Raw genomic sequence first — 21,384 nt, forward strand, 5'->3', positions numbered from 1 at the left:
AAGCCACACAACACACAAACCTGCCAATCCCGAGGCCCAGTTCAAACAAAGCACACAGTGTTGCAGCCAATGAGAACTGACTTCCAGAAGCAGGTTGTGGAATGTGGAAAGGTCAATGATAAAAGAGTGCTATGAAGATCACACAGGGTAGCTTACACAAATTTCAGCACACATACTCAGACAGACCTTTGCCTGCAACAAACTTATCGTGTATTTTACCAAGATATCAAGTTTTGAAGAGAAAAGTTTACTGCTGGGAGTTTGTGAGCAACATGCAAGTTCAAGGATTCTTGGCTTATGAATTAAAAAAGACAACACCCAAAACACAATTTATTTTTATAAAGAAAAAGAGATCAAATATGAGTTTTAGCACAGCAAGCTGAAAAGAAAGCCAGACTAAAACTTGTTTATAATCTACCCCCAAGACCAAACATCCTAATATCAGATAGTTTGACCATTTCTTTATCTTCTGGAAAGTAAGGGTAAACTACAATAACTCTGAATGAAATACAATACTTGATATATAAATGTGGATTCCTCCACTTAATTGTATCCAACTACTCTAAATATAACGTGTTGCCCTATGAAGACAAGGCTCTTTTAGACAATGTTAGTGTCATGTCAAACATCAGACAAAGTGTAAAATACATGACTCAGTGTAGCACCATCATTACATGTTTATGGCATGTTGACAATGAGGTGATGTTGTTGTGAAGAGGTCAAACATCACATCAATCTCCCCTGTCATTAGTGAGGCCAGTCATCACTCCATCAGCTGCTCTGAGATGTCTGCAAGGCAGTGCTGGCAAACAGCACATAAGTGAATGTCTTTCAGACTAAAATCACAAAGGAGAAATTGTGATCGGAACCTTCAGATGCTCGTAAATAACAGTAACTCTGAAAATATGTGCAGGCAAAGCGCTCGTAAACAAACTTCAACTTCTTCGACAGCTTCCACTGTGTTGTTGACAACAAGAATACCAAGTTTGGAGATTTACATGCAAAAAAAAAACTCCTCTTTAGTATTGGTCCTTTCTGCAATAACTTTTCAAAGAAATAACAAAAATGCAAAATGGGTCGGTTTGTAAAGTGAAGGGGGGAGAATGTCCAGGACCACACCCTTCTTTAAACTCAGCCTTCATTATAATTTCAACAACACATCTGTCAAATGTAAGTACTGTATCATTCACTGTTGCAACATTATTTTTCCTGACAAAATCTGAACACAAATGTGGTAACCTCGATCCAGAGGTTTTAGCCAACTATAGACCTATTTCTAATCTTCCGTTCCTCTCAAAGATTCTTGAGAAAGCAGTCGCAAAACAGCTGTGATTACTTAAAAAACTATGATTTATTTGAAGATTTTCAGTCTGGCTTTAGAACACAACATAGCACAGAGACAGCTCTGGTTAAAGTCACAAATGACATTCTAATAGCCTCTGACAAGGGACTTGTCTCTATTCTTGTCTTGCTCGATCTTAGTGCTGCATTTGATACTATCGACCATGATATCCTATTGCAAAGACTAGAGCACTTAGTTGGCATACAGGGAACTGCATTAGGCTGGTTTAGGTCCTATCTATCTGAACGCTCTCAGTTTGTACGTGTCAACGATGAATCTTCCATGCAAACCAAAGTTAGCCATGGAGTGCCACAGGGCTCAGTGCTTGGACCTATTTTGTTCACCCTATATATGCTTCCGTTAGGCAATATTATAAGGAATCATTCTGTAAACTTTCATTGTTATGCGGATGATACTCAACTATATTTATCAATCAAGCCTGATGAAATTAATCATCTAAATACAATTCAAGACTGCCTCAAGGACTTAAAAACGTGGATGACCTTACATTTTTTGATGTTAAACACGACCAAAACTGAAGTTATTGTACTTGGCCCGAAGAATCTACGAAACAAATTATCTAAAGATATATTAACTATGGATGGCATTAATTTGGCCTCCAGTGAGACTGTAAGGAATCTTGGTGTTATATTTGATCAGGATTTATCCTTTAACGCCCACATAAAATCAATTTCAAGGACCGCCTACTTCCATCTACGTAACATTGCAAAAATCAGGCATATCTTGCCTCAAAACGATGCAGAGAAACTAGTCCATGCATTTGTTACTTCAAGGCTAGATTATTGTAACTCCTTATTATCAGGGTGTACCAAGAAGTCAGTCAAGTCGCTTCAGCTGATTCAAAATGCTGCAGCTCGTGTACTAACCAGAGTTAGGAAAAGGGACCACATTACTCCTGTTCTGGCTGCCTTACACTGGCTCCCTATAGAACACAGGATAGAATTTAAAATTCTTCTTCTCGCCTACAAAGCCCTTAATGGGCAGGCGCCATCTTACCTTAAAGAACTCATTATACCCTACTGTCCTACTAGGGCATTGCGTTCCAAGAATGCAGGGTTGTAGGTTGTTCCTAGAGTCTCTAAAAGTACAATGGGAGCCAGAGCCTTTTCTTATCAAGCTCCACTTTTGTGGAATCAGCTTCCAGTTTGTGTTCGGACGGCAGACACCCTATCCGTTTTTAAGAGTGCGCTTAAGACCTTCCTTTTTGATAAAGCTTATAGTTAGGGCTGATTAGATTCAGCCCCTAGTTTTGCTGATATAGGCTTAGTTTGTCGGGGGACATCTTACTTCTTCCTTCTCTCTGTCTATACCTGTGTACTCTCATGTTCCGATTAACCCAGCTTCCCCAAATTTCTTTCTTTTTGGTGTCTATATACGCCGGGATCCGGAGTCATGGATGATCCTGCGGTCCTGTGTCATGGATTGCGAGTCCTGGATCTTGAGTCGTGGCTGTGGTCCTGGATCATAAGTCCTGGATGGATATACTCATGGATTCATCTTCCTATTATACACACATGCATTTCCAAACATTTGGACTACCTATGTTGCAAATGTATTATCTTTTCAATTTACACACGGCATCTATTGCACGTCTGTCCGTCCTGGGAGAGGGATCCCTCCTCTGTTGCTCTCCCTGAGGTTTCTCCCATTTTTCCCTTTAAACTGTGGGTTTCCTCTGGAAGTTTTTCCTTGTACGATGTGAGGGTCTAAGGACAGAGGGTGTCGTATTGTCATACTGATATTCTGTACAAACTGTGAAGTCCACTGAGACAAATGTAACATTTGTGATATTGGGCTATATAAATAAACATTGATTGATGGTAGTTTCAGCTGCAGTAGGTGTCTCCTGAGCACATTCTGGGACACACACACACACACACACACACACACACACACACACACACACACACACACACACACACACACACACACACACACACACACACACACACACACACACACACACACACACACACACACACACACACACACACACACACACACACACACACACACACACACACACACACACACACACACACACACACACACACACACACACACACACACACACACACACACACTCTCTAAATTCGACTTTGAAACAGAGAAACAATCAACTGTGCTGAATGTAAACACTTCGGCGGCAACCATCTTGTGACGTCACGCAGTAGATCGCAAGCCACGCCCACGAAGGCCAACTGCGGATTTCCAGGCGGCAAATTCAAAACTCGTCAAATTCATTGCTATGCCCACATCTTTTGATATGGGTTACAATGGACAATTTAGGTCATTATTATACGTATTAGCATAACAGATCATGCATAGGCGCACACTTCACTGGGTCTTTAATAAAGTGTTACTAATCTTAAAGATTGGTTAAATGCACTGGATAGCAGGACGCTGAGAAAGAACACAGTTATTAACAGACAGAGCACTGCAACAAAGGTCCAGCCTGTGTCATCCAGACTATTCCAGAGTTAGAGTGAAACAAAAAAGCTGTTTCCCCCCCCTTCCACTGTAACATACTGCCTTTCATTAGCATTGCAACACCAGTACAACTGAGGTGAAACGCAGCCACTATCCAGAATTCTCTTTTTAGTGTGTGTGTGTGTGTGTGTGTGTGTGTGTGTGTGTGTGTGTGTGTGTGTGTGTGTGTGTGTGTGTGTGTGTGTGTGTGTGTGTGTGTGTGTGTGTGTGTGTGTGTGTGTGTGTGTGTGTGTGTGTGTGTGTGTGTGTGTGTGTGTGTGTTAAACGTCTACATCATTGGGATCATGCAGGCCCAAGCTTGATTTTTTAGGCAAGATTAAAACAACTGTACTTGCGAACACAAGAACAAAGCTCCTCGCTGGGTTGCGGTGTACAGCGCAAAAGACACACAGACAGGAACAGAACAGAGTTTAACCTAGACAGTAAACTACTATATATTCAAATAAATAAATAAATAAATAATGGAAGCAAGTTAGGGCTATTAATTAACCTCACAATTATTATTATTTGGTCGTTAAAATATCAGAAAATTGTGCCAGATGCCGTCACAATTCTATAGTGCGTCTTATCTCCGACCAACATTCCATAACTGAAAAATATTCAGCAAACAGTCCTTTTAAGCAAAAATCCGGCTTCGTAGTACAGGCCTCAGGTGTTACAAACTAGCCTATGTATCAACTCTGTCTGTTATAGTTGTGATGATAAGCATATATTTTATAACAGTGTTTATGCCTCTGTTCGGAGCACCTCGAGGGATTTGTTGATGTTGGCTCCTGCATTCATTCCTCATAGGAGATTTTTTTATTCTAAGCAATAAGCCTGGCCCATTCTCCCTGCTACAGGGAGGAATCATAATGTGGGCTCCGATATGACCCACCCAGAGTTTATTTAATCCGTTACCACCCAGCTTAGCTTGATTCTCTGTCTCCAGACAGTAAGTCAACAAGCAACTGTAGCTGTTTTTCACCGTTTTCTGTTGTTTCTTTAAACAGGATACCTTAATGTGCATGGTTTGAAAAACGTTTGTGTCAAAAAATTGAAAATTAGGTAATAAATCAATGAATTTCGCACGAATAACCAAATATAAAAGAATCAGACACAGGTTTATTGCCAGGTAGGTTCACACGTACGAGGAATTTGACTAGGTGTCATGGTGCATACATAAAAATCAAAAACAAAGATTTAAAAAAGTACACAGAAAGTGCACATAAGAACCGAAAGAAAACAGAGAATGGATGTTCTCAATCACATACAAACTTTTTTTCTGATATTAGGTGGAGTTGGGTTTGTTTGCTGGGTTTTCTCTGGAGATCTTGTTGTTTGGCTGATGGCCATTTGATGAATCTGGCCCAATGTTGGCTCTGAACCTCGACTCCCCCTTTCACTCTGTCTCACAAAACACCCACACCTACTTACACATAGAAAGAAAAATATCCACTGCTCTCTGTTCCTTTTTTCCTTCCCTCATATTACTTACCTCCTTTTCTCTTCCCACCTTCTGTATCAAGCAATCATTTTTTCTGTGAAACCTGATGCCAGGAGAAAGACGGGAATTTTAATGTTTTTATGCTTACTCATCTATTCTACTACACCAGTGATTTTCAAAGTGTGGGAAGGTGAGCCTCCCCTCAGAGAACATAAGAACAGCCGCGCCCCCCCTCCCAATTATTATTATTGTTGTTGTTGTTGCTATAATGCAGGGGTAGTATTATCCAGTGGAAAGTCCTTACCTACTGGCCTAGTTAAATCAAAGTGGTTACTTTTTTTTGGCTGGGCAGTGTAGTTTTACACACCGTCTTATTTGACTTTCTCAGGACTGTTTTTTGGGGGCAGACCCCCACAAAGAAAAAAAAATATTTACACACGTACGGTCATCATCTTAAAAGTTGTTTATGCTCATTGAGTCATCCGTGAGCAGAGCATCAAGTTGGCATGCCTATAACAGCTGAATGCGGCGATTACCATCTTGTTCAGCAAAACGCCTCACAAATGTATTAAAATCAACAGCTTTAGTGCGTTTTGATTCAATGCTGAGTACAGCCAATCTGGACAGTCTTTTCTGTCATTGTAGACCGCAAATACCTCATTCCTTCCATCTACTTGGGGGGTCCGAATGCGCTGCCCCGTTCAAATGAAATCGCCGCCAATCACATTTCCTCGCTCGCGCCAGGGCCGGGGGAGGGGTTACAAGGCTTGCGTCTTGCGCTGCATTCACTTGCACTCAGACATTAGGGATTTTCTCTCATAAATGTCCGGTGAGCCACAACTTTTATTTCAAAACAAAGCTGCCAACTGGGGTGGAAGCTGGGGTGGCAAGGCTATTTTTAGGGTGGAAGTTGCCACCCATGCCACCCCGGTAGATCCGCCCCTGCTTGACCGGTACTTGCTTTTGATCAAAGTCAATGCGGAAAACCCGCACTCACACAGGTAGGTGGAGGTGAAGGGAATGAGCATTTTTACAGCCTTTTTGGTGAGGTGGGGGAACTCGGTCTCCACAGACAGCCAAAAGTGTGCAAGTGACGTTTTCTGCCAGATGCTGGCATAAAGTTAGCTGAAGTTAACTGGCTAGATTTCACTGTTCTCTCGTTATTATTTTTTGCCCGCTGCGCCTCCCCTGAAGCTCTCTGGTGCCCCCCAGGGGAGGTGTGCCTCACACTTTGAAAATCGCTGTACTACACCATAAAATCAACCAGCAAGGACACATGGAGGAGAGAACAATTCCTCAAATGTGCAGGGTGAAAACCCTGGCTCTTTAATTATCAATACTATTATGATCATTCACAGCCTAATGCCAAAAAACATCAAGCAGCAGTAGGGATGTCCCGATCACCTTTTTTTGCTCCCGATCCGATTCCGATCATTTGATTTTGACAATTTGCCGATACCGATTTTTCCCGATCCGATCTTTATGCAATGCATTAAGGGAAAAAAAAAGAAAAAAAGCATTCAAGTTGTCCCTTAAGTTTATTTTTTTATTTAAATTGGATATTCTATCCAACATGGATATAGCTTCTTTCTTTCACAGCAGCATTGGATCAGTTCAGTTGTGCAGCATTGGATCAAAACAAAATAAAGCTTATCAGTACTCGTTAGCTTACTGCTACAATTAGACACTGCGCCCTGCCCACTCTGTTGCCAGATTTGAGAGAAATAAGCAACCAGGTCTATGAAAACAAGCCCCAAAGAAGCAACATATACATGATGTTCTGTCATTTGAAACCAAAACAAAGGCCTCAGGATGACTTTAAGACTTGAACATGGTCATTTTTGTTTTGTAACATTGAATACAAAATGTAAAAAAAAGTATTTAAAAAAAAAAAAGAATCCCGATCCCCGATTTTTTTTCTCCCAATTCCGATCTTTTGAAAATCACGTGATCGGCTCCGATCCCCGATCACGTGATCGGATCGGGACATCTCTAAGCAGCAGCAGTATATGTAGTGCTGCAGTAATGTCATTTTTCTGTGTTTGGGATGTTTCTGTGTTTCATGCAAAATAAATTATTTCCAACAAAAAGCCAAATGTCACAGCTTTCCATAGACAATGCATGGCAGAACTTTCTATGATGATGTGAAAGTTGTTTGGAGTTCATTGAAGACACCTAAACAGCAGCTGTGTTTGCCTTATGACAAAATCTTTCCTGCCATCAGTCCCCCTGCAGGACACGTCTTTCAACAGGTGTCAGCAGGTCCTGATAGTCTCTGTCTTCATGACTCAACTCTATACTGTGATCCACCATAAACACCATTCCTTCCAATCTGAATACCAAGTATGTAACCCTCAAAATCTGCAACAGTAAGAACCTTGAAACAGATTCCAGGTGTTGCCTTACAGTTGTGTTCCCTTACAACGCACCATTTCATCATCAAATATGTGGCACGTTCACACCAGAGTACTTTTCCCCGTACTTTTCACGTTTAGTTCCGTTAGTACCCCTTATGTTGCGTTCACACCAAAAAGAGTACTTTGTGCCGGGTACTTTTACCCCCATTTTTGGTGCCTGCTAGAGAGGTGGTACCAAAAAAGTACCAAAAACTTTCGTCAGCCAATGATATATGTCTCACAAAGTCTATCTGTATCTGTTACTTCTCAAAACTACAGCTGATAATACCAGCAGCAACAGGTTTTTTTCAGAAATGGCAAAAGTAACTGTCTAAAATTAGCAAGGCTTTTTGTCATTTTACGCCATTATTTTTTGTCCCTAATTTCTTTATTTTGAGGACACGCTGAAGTGTTATGAGAAATACTTCATTCTTGTCTGTTCTGAAGCCACCAGGGTACAACAGACACACTTACTGTTACTACTGTAAACAGCAGCTAGGGGGTTCACAAAGTAAAGCCTCCTGTCATAAAGGATAGAAGGAAGAATATTGTTTTAGCTTTGTGAACACTTTCACACTTACAGCTAATTTCACTGGACTGGATTCAAAGATTTAACAACATGAACTACAACAAGACAACCAATTCCATCCCTGCATAGCCTTGTTGCCCAAATGTCCAGCCATCACTTTGGTTGTACCATACTTCTAGACCAAAAGAACCACAAAAAACATTTCTGATATTAAGGTCTTTACGTAATGAGTTGTAATGTTAAGTTACCTTAGCAATACATAACTTTTTTTGTAAAGCTGTAATGATACAGATGCTGAGCTACCAGTGCACATTTGGTCATTTGACCTGTAGTTCCCTGTGATTTTTAAACCTGACACCCAGTTCCTTCCAGACACAGTTGTTCTGGTATTATAACTTGCAGAGCATGATGTAGAGAAGGGGTTGATTTTGATAAGAGTCAGCGCTCACTGCTGGGTGTATATGAGAGGGAAGAATGACCCCTCCATACAGCTCTGGTGTTCCAGGAATGTGTGGTGTGCCCAACACTGATCACACAACCTTGCTAGCTTAATAACAGCATACAAAATCCCATTGCCACTCACTCATGCACACTAGATATGAATAGCACGCATGCATATCCACATGCTGGGAGAAAAGGAAGAGGAGGGAACATTAAAGACCAAAGAACAGTGTCCTGTATTTAATAAAAAGGGAGCTCAAAGAACACCCTCAGACAGACAATATCCTCCTTGAGCCTTGCCAGACAGTGTGTGTGTGTGTGTGTGTGTGTCCCAGAATGTGCTCAGGAGACACCTACTACAGCTGAAACTACCATCAATCAATGTTTATTTATATAGCCCAATGTACACAAATCTGAACACAAATGTGGTAGTTTCAGCTGCAGTAGGTGTCTCCTGAGCACATTCTGACACACACACACACACACACACACACACACACACACACACACACACACACACACACACACACACACACACACACACACACACACACACACACACACACACACACACACACACACACACACACACACACACACACACACACACACACACACCTTAATAAAGTGTTACTAATCTTAAAGATTGGTTAAATGCACTGGATAGCAGGACCCTGAGAAAGAACGCACTTATTAACAGACAGAGCACTGCAACAAAGGTCCAGTATTGTATGTATTTTTAAGAGTAATACTCCCTACTTAACGTACCTTTAGAAGGGTGAAGTAGCATGAATATAGTACTTGAGTTAATGTATTTAATTACAGCCCTTCACTATCATTAACAGATATCATTAACAGTGCAGCCAATAAGAAACAGATAAGAAAATCCAATGTTACCACAACCAGCTTTTCTCCTGGATTTAATATTAATCCGTCCTGCGAGCTTAAAGGGTCTTAGCAAAAAATAACAGAGCCATAACGTAAAGTTAGCTTGCTTATGTCACAGCGACTGAGGCTTTAAATTGTTGCAAACTTTAACTAGTGACTAGTTGCCTAGTACCGTAGCCACACATAGAAAACGCCAAGCTTTACATCCCAGTAAGATATTCAAATAACACACAGAGAGAGAGAGACCACACCGAATGAGGTTTCTGTGGTCTCCCAAGACCCAGACTTGAAAGCAGCTAACGTTAGCCACAGTTAGCAACTAAACGGGTTGCAGAGACGCGCCACAAGCTAGCGCACAACAAACTACAAGTATTAGAACCAAATGTGCTTACTCACCCCGAAACTCACAGGAAAACTTATTTCTGCCGCCACCGCAATGTGGAAATAAACTTTCCTCTGTTTAAAAGAGCAGACGAGGGCTAACTTTGGGCAAACTGACTAACATTAGCTGAAGTCTCACTTTCCGACGCCATGTTGAACAGTGAGAAATACATCCGGGAAACTGCAGCAAAGCACCATGGCAACCGAGTCAGCAACGGGTCGCTAGGGAGACGGGTAGAATTAGCTTAATGTATTAGCAATATTGTGTTAATATACATGAGAGGCAAACAGTTAGCTAGCTAACATTCTCTGAATGTAGTCTACATTTGTGTACTTAACTTATGTATGTAGTGGTGAAAATAAGTTATCTGTAATGATAATGATATTCTGTTAGAAGTAAACACTATGAACGCATACGCATCACAAAACACCTGAAATACCACCTTAGTTCATTTAAAGTAGATAATCATTAGGCCTATGCAGAGAATAGCCTTTTTTGTTTAAAAAAATGTTTATTTTACTGAATGTTTGATTGTTATTTTCTTATAAATAATATGATGATTATTATTTATTATTATTATAACTATTATAATATAATGATTAATGCATTCATGTAGCTTACATTACTTAACGTTGCAGCTGGCTGTGATCAAAGAGGGGGAGCTCATGCCTGTGAATTTCTTCCAGTTGTATAATAATGAACCATATATATTTTGGTTTTTTAACCTATACATTTTGTTATATTAATATGAATTTGTAAAGAAACTACTGTTTCTATAAATATGTATTTATTTGTATTATATTGTGCGACTGCAAAACCTAATTTCCTCCTGGGATTAATTAAGTATTTTTGATTGATTGAAAGTCCTACTTCTTCTAAATAAGAACATTAACATTTAAAAACAAAAATAATGATAACATCATTTTCTAATTCTCTATTGTCACAGTTTACCTTGCAAATTAGATTGTGCAGGCTTACATCAAAAATAAATAGCTGATTTATAAATGGAAAAGTGTGCATTGCACATTTTAAAAGAAAAGTTTTTTTAATTCCATCAACACATTTCATTGTGTCAACATACTGAAAAATAAAACGTACAAATTTGTTTTGTGTAACAATCGGTTCATAGGGTAATAAGGCGCTCACAGGGTATCAGAGATCACTTTATGCCTGGGGAACGTTTCCATCTAATCGATTTGTTTTTCGTTACATGTATTGACCCTATAGCTCACCCACTTACACTCACATCAGGCTGCAGCACAGCAACAGTAAACATTTAAAAAAGGCCCCGGCTTGTCTGCAACGTCTTGTTATGCTCAACATAAAAGCAAAGAACATACTTTGAATCCGGAGACAAAGCAGGGAAAATGTTTGAAACGAATAGACAATAGACAGATTATTCCAGGTATCAGAGATGAGCATGACAGGCTACAATGTGATGCAGCAACAATCAACAAATCTTTCAAGAATTATTATTCAAAATTATATAGCACAAAAAATAACTTGAATTAAGATAGCTTTTTCTGAGATTTTAACCTCCCTAGCGTCCGCTTGGCTGACAGATCTGCTATGGATGCACCTGTTTCAGAAAGTGAAAAAGAAACCGCAATATAGATGGATCAAAGAGGGGGACCCTCTTTGAAGATGGCATCAGGAAAAACTCCAAGGGACGACGGTTTTGGAACAGAGTTCTATAAATGTTTTAAAGAACAGCTTTCACCATATTTACTGTTGTTATTCAATGAAATATTAGAATCTGAAGCCATGCCTCCCTCCATGAGCCAGGCCATTATTTCATTGATCATTCTTTGATGGGTAACCACTGGCCTTTAAGCCTTTTAAACTGTGACTACAAGATTCTGGCCAATATACTGGCACTCCGTTTGGAGAAGGTTCCATCTGTAGTGCATCCAGACCAAGTAGGTTTCATCCCAGGCCGCCAATCCTCGAATAACATGAGGGTTTTTCAGATTATCCAAGAAGCAAGTTCCAGCAATTTGCCAATTATTGTAGCATCACTAGATGCTGAGAAAGCTTTTGACCAAATAGAATGGGCATATCTATTTTACACGCTCAAAAAATGTGGCTTTGGGCCCAAGTTGATTAGCTGGGTAAAGGCTTTGTATAGCGCTCCCTTCTCTTCTGTTAGAACTATGGATTAATCCCAAAACCTTTCCCCACCGTGTCGTGAGGCAAGGGTGTCCAGTTAGTCCCATCCATCCATCCATCCATCCACCCATCTTCTCCCGCTTATCTGTGGTCGGGTCGCATATATAATAAAAAAATACATAAAAGCAAAGAGAACAAAGAGTTTTATGAGTGACCAAGACAAACGTTTTCAAATCCCAACATCTGTCTACTGTTTTGTGATTGTTTAAGTGACAGTAATAATATTTTACAGGTCTGTATTAAAACGTAAAATTCTGTCATGTCAAATATATTTAAAGATGTTGAAAATATGTCATGACAGATCACATAAAGTTTGAGCCAGTAAATATTGTCTGTATTCTTGCAGGAATACAAATGTTGTGGGGAAAAAAGAGATTAAGTAGAGCATTAAAGCTATTTTATTTTAAAAGAGGCACATAAACATGTAACCCTTTAAAAGTGCTCATATCTCCCCTACACATATCTTATGAACCACTATCTCTGATATTGGCTCTTTTCATACTGAATTACATGCACAAAATGCACTTAGTAATGGTACTTTTTAAAAAAGTTTCTGCAGTAACTACTTGTTTTTAATTTAAAATATATCTTAATACTTCATTTGTATGCACCCTAACACCAAGTCAAACACCTTGTGGGCCAAAACCTACTTTGTTATAAACCTGTTTCCGAGCAAGACGTTATGCAGTACACTTATTTCAGCAATGTTGAAGCTCTGCTGACAGAAACCAGACTGCATGAGCTCCTCCAGACCGTGACCAAGGGAAAACTCAGCTCGGAGATACTTTCAGATTCAAACTGTGCTCCACACTGTCACAGCAGAAGAAATGTTTCTGGGACTGGTTATTGATTCTCCAGGAGACACTGCGGACGGACAGCTGCTGCTGACACGCTGCTCCCTCTGTGCAGCCTCACTTCACATGCAGTTGCTCCGTGCACAGGGACAGATGTTCCCTGGATGACAGAGAGCTCATGTCCTCACATAAGCGCAGAGTGCTTGGGAGATTTTTCCTGGAGGCCAGCCCGATCCCAGTTGATCCTCCTGCCTCGGACCCAGGTCAGAGCCTCAGTGAAGGGGAGGATCACAGAGCTGGAGACAGGGCTTCTTCTCCAGGATCCTGGAACGTGTTCAGGGCTCTACGATGGCACACGGCTCCTGAATTGAGATTCCAGCTTGGGGAGGAATCAGACTCTGACCTGGAGGAGCTGCTGGATGAGGATGGGGAGGACGGTGGGGCTGACACGGACTGAGAGGAGGGGGGGGGGGGTTTGAAGAGACTTTTTTCCTGTACTGTACTGAGCTCTGTAATCTGTACAGAGCTCACGTTAAACACTTAATGTTTGAATGTAGTGAGTATCGTTTTTGCTGATGACACGTTTAATATCATGTGAGTGGGTAAAAACAACCCATCGACCACCCCCCTTTTTTATTGCTTTTTAGGTCAACAGGACAGATGTAATTCATTTACTGTTGGATAATCAATACAGTGATGGGAAGAGTGAAATAGTGCTGCCTTCACTGCTGCTCGTAAAGTCACCGAATAATTACTCTTGGTGCTGGTTTGTTTTACAAGCAGCACAGTGTAACCAAGTACATACTAAATACTGTTTTGAAGTACATTGTTGAAGTACTTTAACTCAACTTTTTACTCCATTTCATTTCAGAGTAACATTTTACTTTTTATTACAATACATTTATATATAACAGCTTCAGATTGTGTATAAAAAAATTGGATGAATTTGTCACATTCGCTACAAAATTGTCAAATTCGCTAAAAATACTAAATGCTAAATTACATTTTCAAGGCAGGAACTTTACTTGTAATGGAGTAGTTCTCTGTAATAGTATTGATACTTATACTGTTGTAAAAGATCTAAATGCTTCTTCCACCACTGCCTGAAGAAACAACACTGAATAAACACAAAACTGACATGTGTCTTGATGTGTCTATTGTAGTCAAGACAAGAGCGACAAGAAAACAGACAAGAAATCCTCCTTTTTACGCAACGGTCACATAGACATCAAACGGCGACACATATTCAGTTGCCAGTTACTTTGGCATTAGGGCAGGGATATCTAGATACTTTCCAAGGTTTGACATAATGAATTGTGCTACTTTTAAAGCAAGCAGCAATGTTTTCAAATCTGTAATAAAAAAGCTCCTCAAAAACGCTATCGAAGTCGTTCCTGCCGTTGCTACGTTAGTTCAAACGGCAATAACGGACTATTTTTCTTAGCGGATGCATGTCAATGTAAATCAATACTTACGACCAGGGCCGGCCCAACCCATTAAGCGACATAAGCGGCCGCTTAGGGCCCCGCAGCCACTGAGGGGCCCCCTAGCAAAAAAAAAAAAAAAATTAATTTTTTTTTTTTTTTTTTTATCTCAGTACACCGTTGCTCTACTCTAAAGTCGCATCTAAAACGCGATCTGATCTAGCTGTGTATATTTTGTTATTTTTGATTGTTATATTCAATCCAGTGTTCGAAATGGGGGGGAGCCAAGGGGGAGCTTGGCTCCCCCGAAGAGGGAGGGAGCTCCCCTGAAGGCCGACTTTGAGATAAATAGGGGGAGCTGCATATTTGTGTCACACAGATTAGAAATGTTGAGTTTCTGTAAATAAAAGTTCTTGAAATAAATAATAGTCATTGTTCATTACAGTTTCTGAATATTTGTTTTATATTTGTGAATATTTCTGGGTGTTGCCATCTGTACGTGGCGGCGCTGCATTCTTTACGCTACTTACGTTGCTATGGTTGGCGGCGATGCCGGCGGCGTATTTGAAATGTTCATAAAAAATATGGCGAAACGAAATCAGCCAAGCCTCGCAGCTTTTGGATTCACAAGCAAAGAAGCGAAGGATTCTAAAAATGACAACGTGAACGGAACAACTTTTAGCTAGCCGGCTGTAAGCGGCGTTAGGGTCGCGTTTGACAGCTCCACACCGAGGGAGAGGCTTGCCGATGCGGAGCCTGAAGAGGCTTCAACAACGGCCACAGCCGCCGGCGCCACCTGCACTAGCAAACCTGACGATGCCCATGACCTGCCTTTTAACTGGACACAGAAAAGATGGAGTGAGTGGAATGAAAGCTATCCATGGCTTTTCATTCCACTCACTCCATCTTTTCTGATGAATGTGGATATGAGATTTGCAAAGAGGCAAAAAGTATATTGATCTCTCTGCCGCTCGCAGAAAAATCCACCGGAGTGCACCTTTCACAAGAAAGGATTCAGGGAAAAGTCAGCAGTGATTAAAAGAATAACCTGCGGAAAAAGATTTATAATCACCATAAGGGCCAGGCAAACGAAAAAGCGATCGAGATTTCGGAGAGGAGAAAAAAAGATGTCCTACCAAACAAGCTATTGGCGATCAATGTTGACCTAATGCAGGAAACATATAGATCTTTCAGGTCTGCCTATATGATTAGCAATAAAATAAATAAATAGGGCTCCCCCGAAAGCAAATGGGTAATTCGAACACTGATTCAATCTCATTAGCTACAGGCATTTGAAGCTTGTAAAGGGAGGATGACAGCTCTCACTCGCCACTCTGCTGTTCCGCAGCGCCGCTTCCCCTCCCTCCGCTGAAATGATGAATGTAAGGTGTATAGTAATCATAGATAACACGGCAGGGTCCGTTACAGTTTGTTTTCATCTGATTTCAAATAAACAAAGTATTGGCTTTCAGAATATTAAACTTGTTTCGGCAAATTCAGATGATAAATACAACTTTGAAGCTTGTAACGGCATAATTAAAAGCGGAGAACGGAGTAACTTGACGTCACAGCAGGCATAACAACAGCCGGTGTTTCTCGAGTGTTTTCCCACAATACACACAAATGCAAAAATACACACACACACACACACACACACACACACACACACACACACACACACACACACACACACACACACACACACACACACACACACACACACACACACACACACACACACACACACACACACACACACACACACACACACACACTCGCGGGCTTCCCCCAGACCAGTAATCCAAACGAAAATATCTTCCCTCCGTACTATTTTGATAATTTGCTCCGCTAATAATCAATCAGATCGATCCAGAGAAGAGGAAACTTTGAAGGCCTTTTTCTCAAAATGATGACTCTGTAACAGTCATTATATAATGTGACATATTTTGCTTAATATTTGGAGTACAAAAACAATCGTCGTGGCGTAGGTGTTACTCTCATCTATCTCAGATAGAAGATATGATTGGAGACGACCAGCCAATCAGAATTGACCTTCTCGAGTTCTCCGATTGGTTGGTTTTGTGGCACATTTGTAACGCTGTGACAACTTGAGCAAGCAGGCAGGCAAAGCTGAGCGCTCAACTGTGGTGCCTTCAGTTTGCATGATGTCTGGCAAAAAAAGGACATACGCCTCTGGTGATCAAAAACGAAAAAATAGAAAACTTAATGAAGAAAAAAGGCAAGACAATAAAGGTATGTAACTTCATATTATGGCTCTGTCTCCTGTCCTGTGTCCCACTAACAATAGTTGGATAACTTGGATTTGGGAGTATTCTAACTTACTTACTACTACTACTTACTTTCTAGCTAACGTTACAGCTAGCTAACTAGCCAAGTTATCATTATTATCTCAGCCTTTCTGTAGAATAATGCGATGCTATTAACGTTACTGATTAATTTACTTTAGAAAAGTTTAGCTCAGGCAGCAAGTCACACTCGTAGCTAATGTTAGCTAGGTATATGTGCTTGTTTCATATTTTGACCAAGTAAACCAATTTCCCCTGGGATTAATAAAGTACTATCTATCTATCTATCTATCTATCTATCTATCGAACTATCCAAACATCATTGTGTGGGTTCTAAGTTCATGTAAATGCAAGTATTCATTGGCTGAATATTGAATTAGCTATATAAAGCTAGTATGTTCCATTTGATGTTCCATTTCAAGTCTGTTTCCATAAAGCTTAACTCTGTAACATACTCTCCTCAGGAGCACTTCTGAAGTACTTTGGAAGCCCACAGCAGGTGCCAGCACACACCACAACGTCCACTGAGGACACTGTTGGTGAGTTCAAATGGGCCCAAAGTGAGAGCTTTCTGAATTTGGAATATTAAGTCATTACATTACGAATCATATATTTCTTTATTCCATAGCAGGTCAATCAACCTCCACCGCTGCTGTTGGTGAATGTGAAACCACAAGGTCAGCTGTTGGCACCAGTGACTCCGATGTCATCCAAGAAACCGCCTCAGACAATGCTGGTAAATGATGTGTTAAGTGTATAGATTAAGCCCATAGAGCTAGCTACAATTGCCATTTGTCAAAGTTCTATTGAGCAAGCTCGCTGTTCATTGCTTATAATAAATATCTGTCATGCATGGGGCAGGAGTTTGATGATACCTGTTTTTAAGGACTGATTCTGGATCAGCACTTTGGAGCTATCTCAAAAGCAGCGCCATAGTGGTGAAAAGACAGCTGATCTAGAGACAGTCCTATAGTCATATATTAAACAATGATATACTTATTTATTCCATAGCAGTTCCATCAACTTCCATCACTGAAGAAACCACCTCTGACAATGCTGGTAAGTTTAGGCCTACATCAAAGAGACCTTAACTTTGTTTGTCAAGAAAAGCAAAGCAATATATGTCCAACCAATCATGGTATTATTATTATTATTATTATTATTATTATTATTATTATTATTATTATTATTATTATTATTATTATGAATATTATTATTACTATTGTGTTCAATCATTCAACTGTGTTGTTCATTGCCAGGAACATCAACTTGTAAACATGTCAAGTAACAAAAACGTATTTTTTAAAATTAATTTCCCTATAGGTATTTCTGTACCCATTGAAGTTGAGAGCAGTACCATTACGCCTACTACACCTACCTCTGTAACTTCTACTCCTTTTCTCTCTGGTTCACCAATGGATCCAACTGGGTGGCCATCAGTACTTAACGATCACGTACGTACAGATCTGGTGATTAGGGGGCCAGTACAGGTGGACAGAGATTTTGTATTCCCGAAAACACCAAAAAGCTTTCATTATCATTACATGTTTAGAACACTTGTAAATGGTGAGAAAGTTAAGCGAAGCTGGTTAATATACTCCAAGAACAATGATTCAGTCTACTGCTTTTGCTGCAAGTTGTTTTCCAAGAAATCATTAAAGCTCATAACAGAGGGACAACAGGACTGGGTGAATATTGGCGCATTACTGAAGCTACACGACAACAGCCCAGATCATGTGAAAAGTGTGTTGACTTGGAAGGAACTAGAGCTCCGTCTTAGAAAAGGGAAGACAATAGACAAAACAGAGTTGTACCTCCTGGAGGCAGAGAAGAAGAGGTGGAGAGAGGTGCTCATTCGGTTGGTTTCCATCATCCAATCTCTAGCAGAGAGGAACCTGGGACTTAGAGGGACTGTTGACACCCTGCATAACCACAACAACGGGAATTTCCTCAAAGAAGTTGAGCTAATTGCCAAGTTTGACCCTGTTCTGAAAGAACACATCAGACGCATTGACAGTGGAGGAAATTACACTACATACTTGGGTAAAACAATCCAAAATGAACTCATGTCCTGTATCAGTGACACAATACTTGCAGCAATGGTGGCTGAAATCAAAGAGTCCAAGTATTTTGCCATCATTTTGGATTGCACCCCAGACGTCAGCCACCAGGAGCAGATAACTGTTGTGATTCGAACAGTGAGTGTGAAGAAAAGGACTGAGATCAGGGAGCACTTTCTGGGGTTCATCATAGCCCCTGCATCCACAGGGCTTGGTTTGTCTACACTCATTTTGAACAGGCTGGAGGAGCTGAAGATCCCCTTTGAGGACTGCAGAGGACAATCCTATGACAATGGTGCAAACATGAAGGGCAGAAATAAAGGGGTGCAGGCCAGGCTGTTGGAGAAGAATCCTCGAGCTCTGTATGTTCGTTGTGCAGCCCACACACTGAATTTGATGGTGGCGGATTCAGCCAAAGGATCAATAGATGCTACTTGCTTCTTTGGTAATGTTCAGAAGCTGTACACCTTGTTTTCAGGTTCTCCCCAGAGGTGGACCATCCTAAAAAAACATGTGGACATCACTCTCAAGTCCTGGAGTGAGACGCGGTGGGAGAGCAGAGTGAATAGCATCGAGCCGTTGCGCTACCAAACGAATAAGGTCAGGGAGGCTTTGCTAGAGGTGAGGGAAAACGCAAATGATCTCATGGTCAGAATTGAGGCCCAATCCCTGGCAGAAGAAATTGGATCATTTAGATTCCAAATCTGCACTGTTGTCTGGTATGATATTCTGTCAAAGATCAATACAGTTAGCAAGCTCCTTCAGTCTGTCAACAGGCAGCTGGATGTTGCGGTCAGTCTCTTAGACAAAACCAAAGCATCACTGGTAACCTACAGGGCAACTGGGTTCACAGATGCTCAGGCCACAGCAAAAGAGCTCTGTGGAAATATGAATGTTGAGGCAGTGCTGAAAGAAAAGAGGCTGCGGAGCAAAAAGAGGCATTTTGCCTACGAGGCAGCTGACGAGGCAGTGGCTGATGCCATGACGAGACTGGAAACAGGATTCTTTAATGTTGTGGTGGACTGTGGCATCCAGTCTTTGGAGGACAGATTCAAGTCCCTGGGGGAAGTAAGAGACAAGTTTGGAGTGCTTCACAACTTCCATAATCTGGATGATGAGTCACTTACAGACCAATGTGCCCTGCTGGGAAAAACATTGACCTGTGGCGAAGAGGCAGACGTTGACTGGAGAGAGCTAGCCATGGAGATGCAAAGCCTTCCAGAGCTTCCCAAAGAAGATATGACCACATTGGAGATGCTCACCTTCTTAAATGAAAACGAGCTGTGTGAGATCTATCCAAATCTTTGGATAGCGCTGAGAATAGCCTGTACCCTTCCAGTGACAGTGGCGTCCGCAGAGAGATGCTTCTCGAAGCTCAAACTGATAAAAACATACTTGAGGTCCTCCATGGCCCAGGATCGCCTGAGTGGAATGGCAATAATCAGCATAAACCACCAGATTGGCAGCCAGATCTCCTATGATCAGGTCATCAATGACTTTGCCTCCAGGAAAGCAAGAAGAGAACAATTCTGACTGTACATACGAGAGGAACATTTGTATTTGCATTTGTTTTTTTACATTTCATTTCATTGTTAAGCAGTTTGTTTTGCACATATTATTTAATCCTTTAAAGGTATTTTTGGATCTATTTATATATTCTATTTAGTGTTGAGTGTTTTTTATTAAAAATATCTATCTTTGAACAGTGATGGTCACTTTGTCAGTCTTTTTATTCTGTACTGTCAGTTCATCAGTGCTATCTGATATGACTACTTTATTCAAGTTTATGTTCATTTGTCAGAGTACTTTTGATCCCCTAAAATGGGGGATCAAATGTAATATTAGACAAATTAACATACACTTCAACAAAGTAGTCATATTTAATACTTGGTCACAGTATGCACTTTAACCTCATAGTCCTTGTTTCATTTCAAATCTAATGTGCTGGAGTACAGACTCAGAGCCACAACAACAAAACATATGTCACTGAGGACTGAGGAGTTTCTATATTTCTGTTCACTGAGTTTATATAGTCATTAGTTATAGCCTAGGTAGTTATTTGTAGTCAATTTAAAGACTGTGCTGCTCTTCTCAGGTCCCACTTTAGTGTTTACATGCTTATTTGTACAATATGTGTGCTCATACTAACATCATAAGACAAAAGTTGGTTCCGTGTTGTGTGTAGTGAGAACGCGCTAGAGTGAAGGGGGCCCCCAAACAAAATCTTGCTTAGGGCCCCCAAAAGTCTAGGGCCGGCCCTGCTTACGACTATATTTTAAATCAATAAAATCATCTTCTAAATCCATAAAAGCATTTCAATTAATATTGGGAGTCATAACGTTACTTTGTTGAGAATGTGGTCATGTAATAAGCGGGATAATGTGCAGCGACTTGATCATTATGGGGAAAAGAACACCTTCATGCCGATCTAGATCCCTCCGCTTCGCGTCGAGCTCCTGATCAGCACATTATGCCTACATAAATGCTTGACAGCGGTCTTTCTGTTCTGGATTAACAACGTGTCACGTGTTCTGAATTGAACAATCAGAATCGAGTATTAAACAAAGCCATGTAATAATGTTTTTTAACGGAAATTGTCTGATTATATAATCATATGCCGGGCCGCTAGTGTCTGTTGATCTCCAGATTAACAGCAGCATGAGAATAACCTGCCGAAAGTGCCGATGCTCCATGGCGGAGGCTCCGCTAGAAATTG

At 40.7% G+C, this 21,384-nt stretch overlaps 2 protein-coding genes across 2 annotated transcripts in view; one reads left to right on the top strand and one right to left on the bottom strand.

Annotated features, from left to right (window-relative positions):
• pak4 (p21 protein (Cdc42/Rac)-activated kinase 4) overlaps window positions 1-10,099 on the bottom strand; it is a 45,211-nt gene extending 35,112 nt beyond the window's left edge. The window contains exon 1 of the mRNA XM_079679163.1: window positions 9,930-10,099. The gene's annotated coding sequence lies outside the window, so the exon portion shown is untranslated. The remainder of the gene's footprint in view (window positions 1-9,929) is intronic.
• A 7,023-nt stretch (window positions 10,100-17,122) lies between these two features.
• On the top strand, window positions 17,123-20,201 carry LOC307034857 (zinc finger MYM-type protein 1-like; the record flags this gene model as incomplete). The annotated part of the gene is made up of 4 exons (XM_079673783.1): window positions 17,123-17,147; window positions 17,237-17,344; window positions 17,620-17,667; window positions 17,932-20,201. The coding sequence occupies exon 4, from the start codon at window positions 18,024-18,026 to the stop codon at window positions 20,199-20,201; it is 2,178 nt and encodes a 725-aa protein (XP_079529909.1). The 5' UTR covers window positions 17,123-17,147; window positions 17,237-17,344; window positions 17,620-17,667; window positions 17,932-18,023.
• Between the last annotated feature and the right edge of the window lie 1,183 nt (window positions 20,202-21,384).

Source organism: Notothenia rossii (genome assembly GCF_949606895.1).
Source record: "Notothenia rossii genome assembly, chromosome: 4".
Lineage (NCBI taxonomy): Eukaryota > Metazoa > Chordata > Actinopteri > Perciformes > Nototheniidae > Notothenia > Notothenia rossii.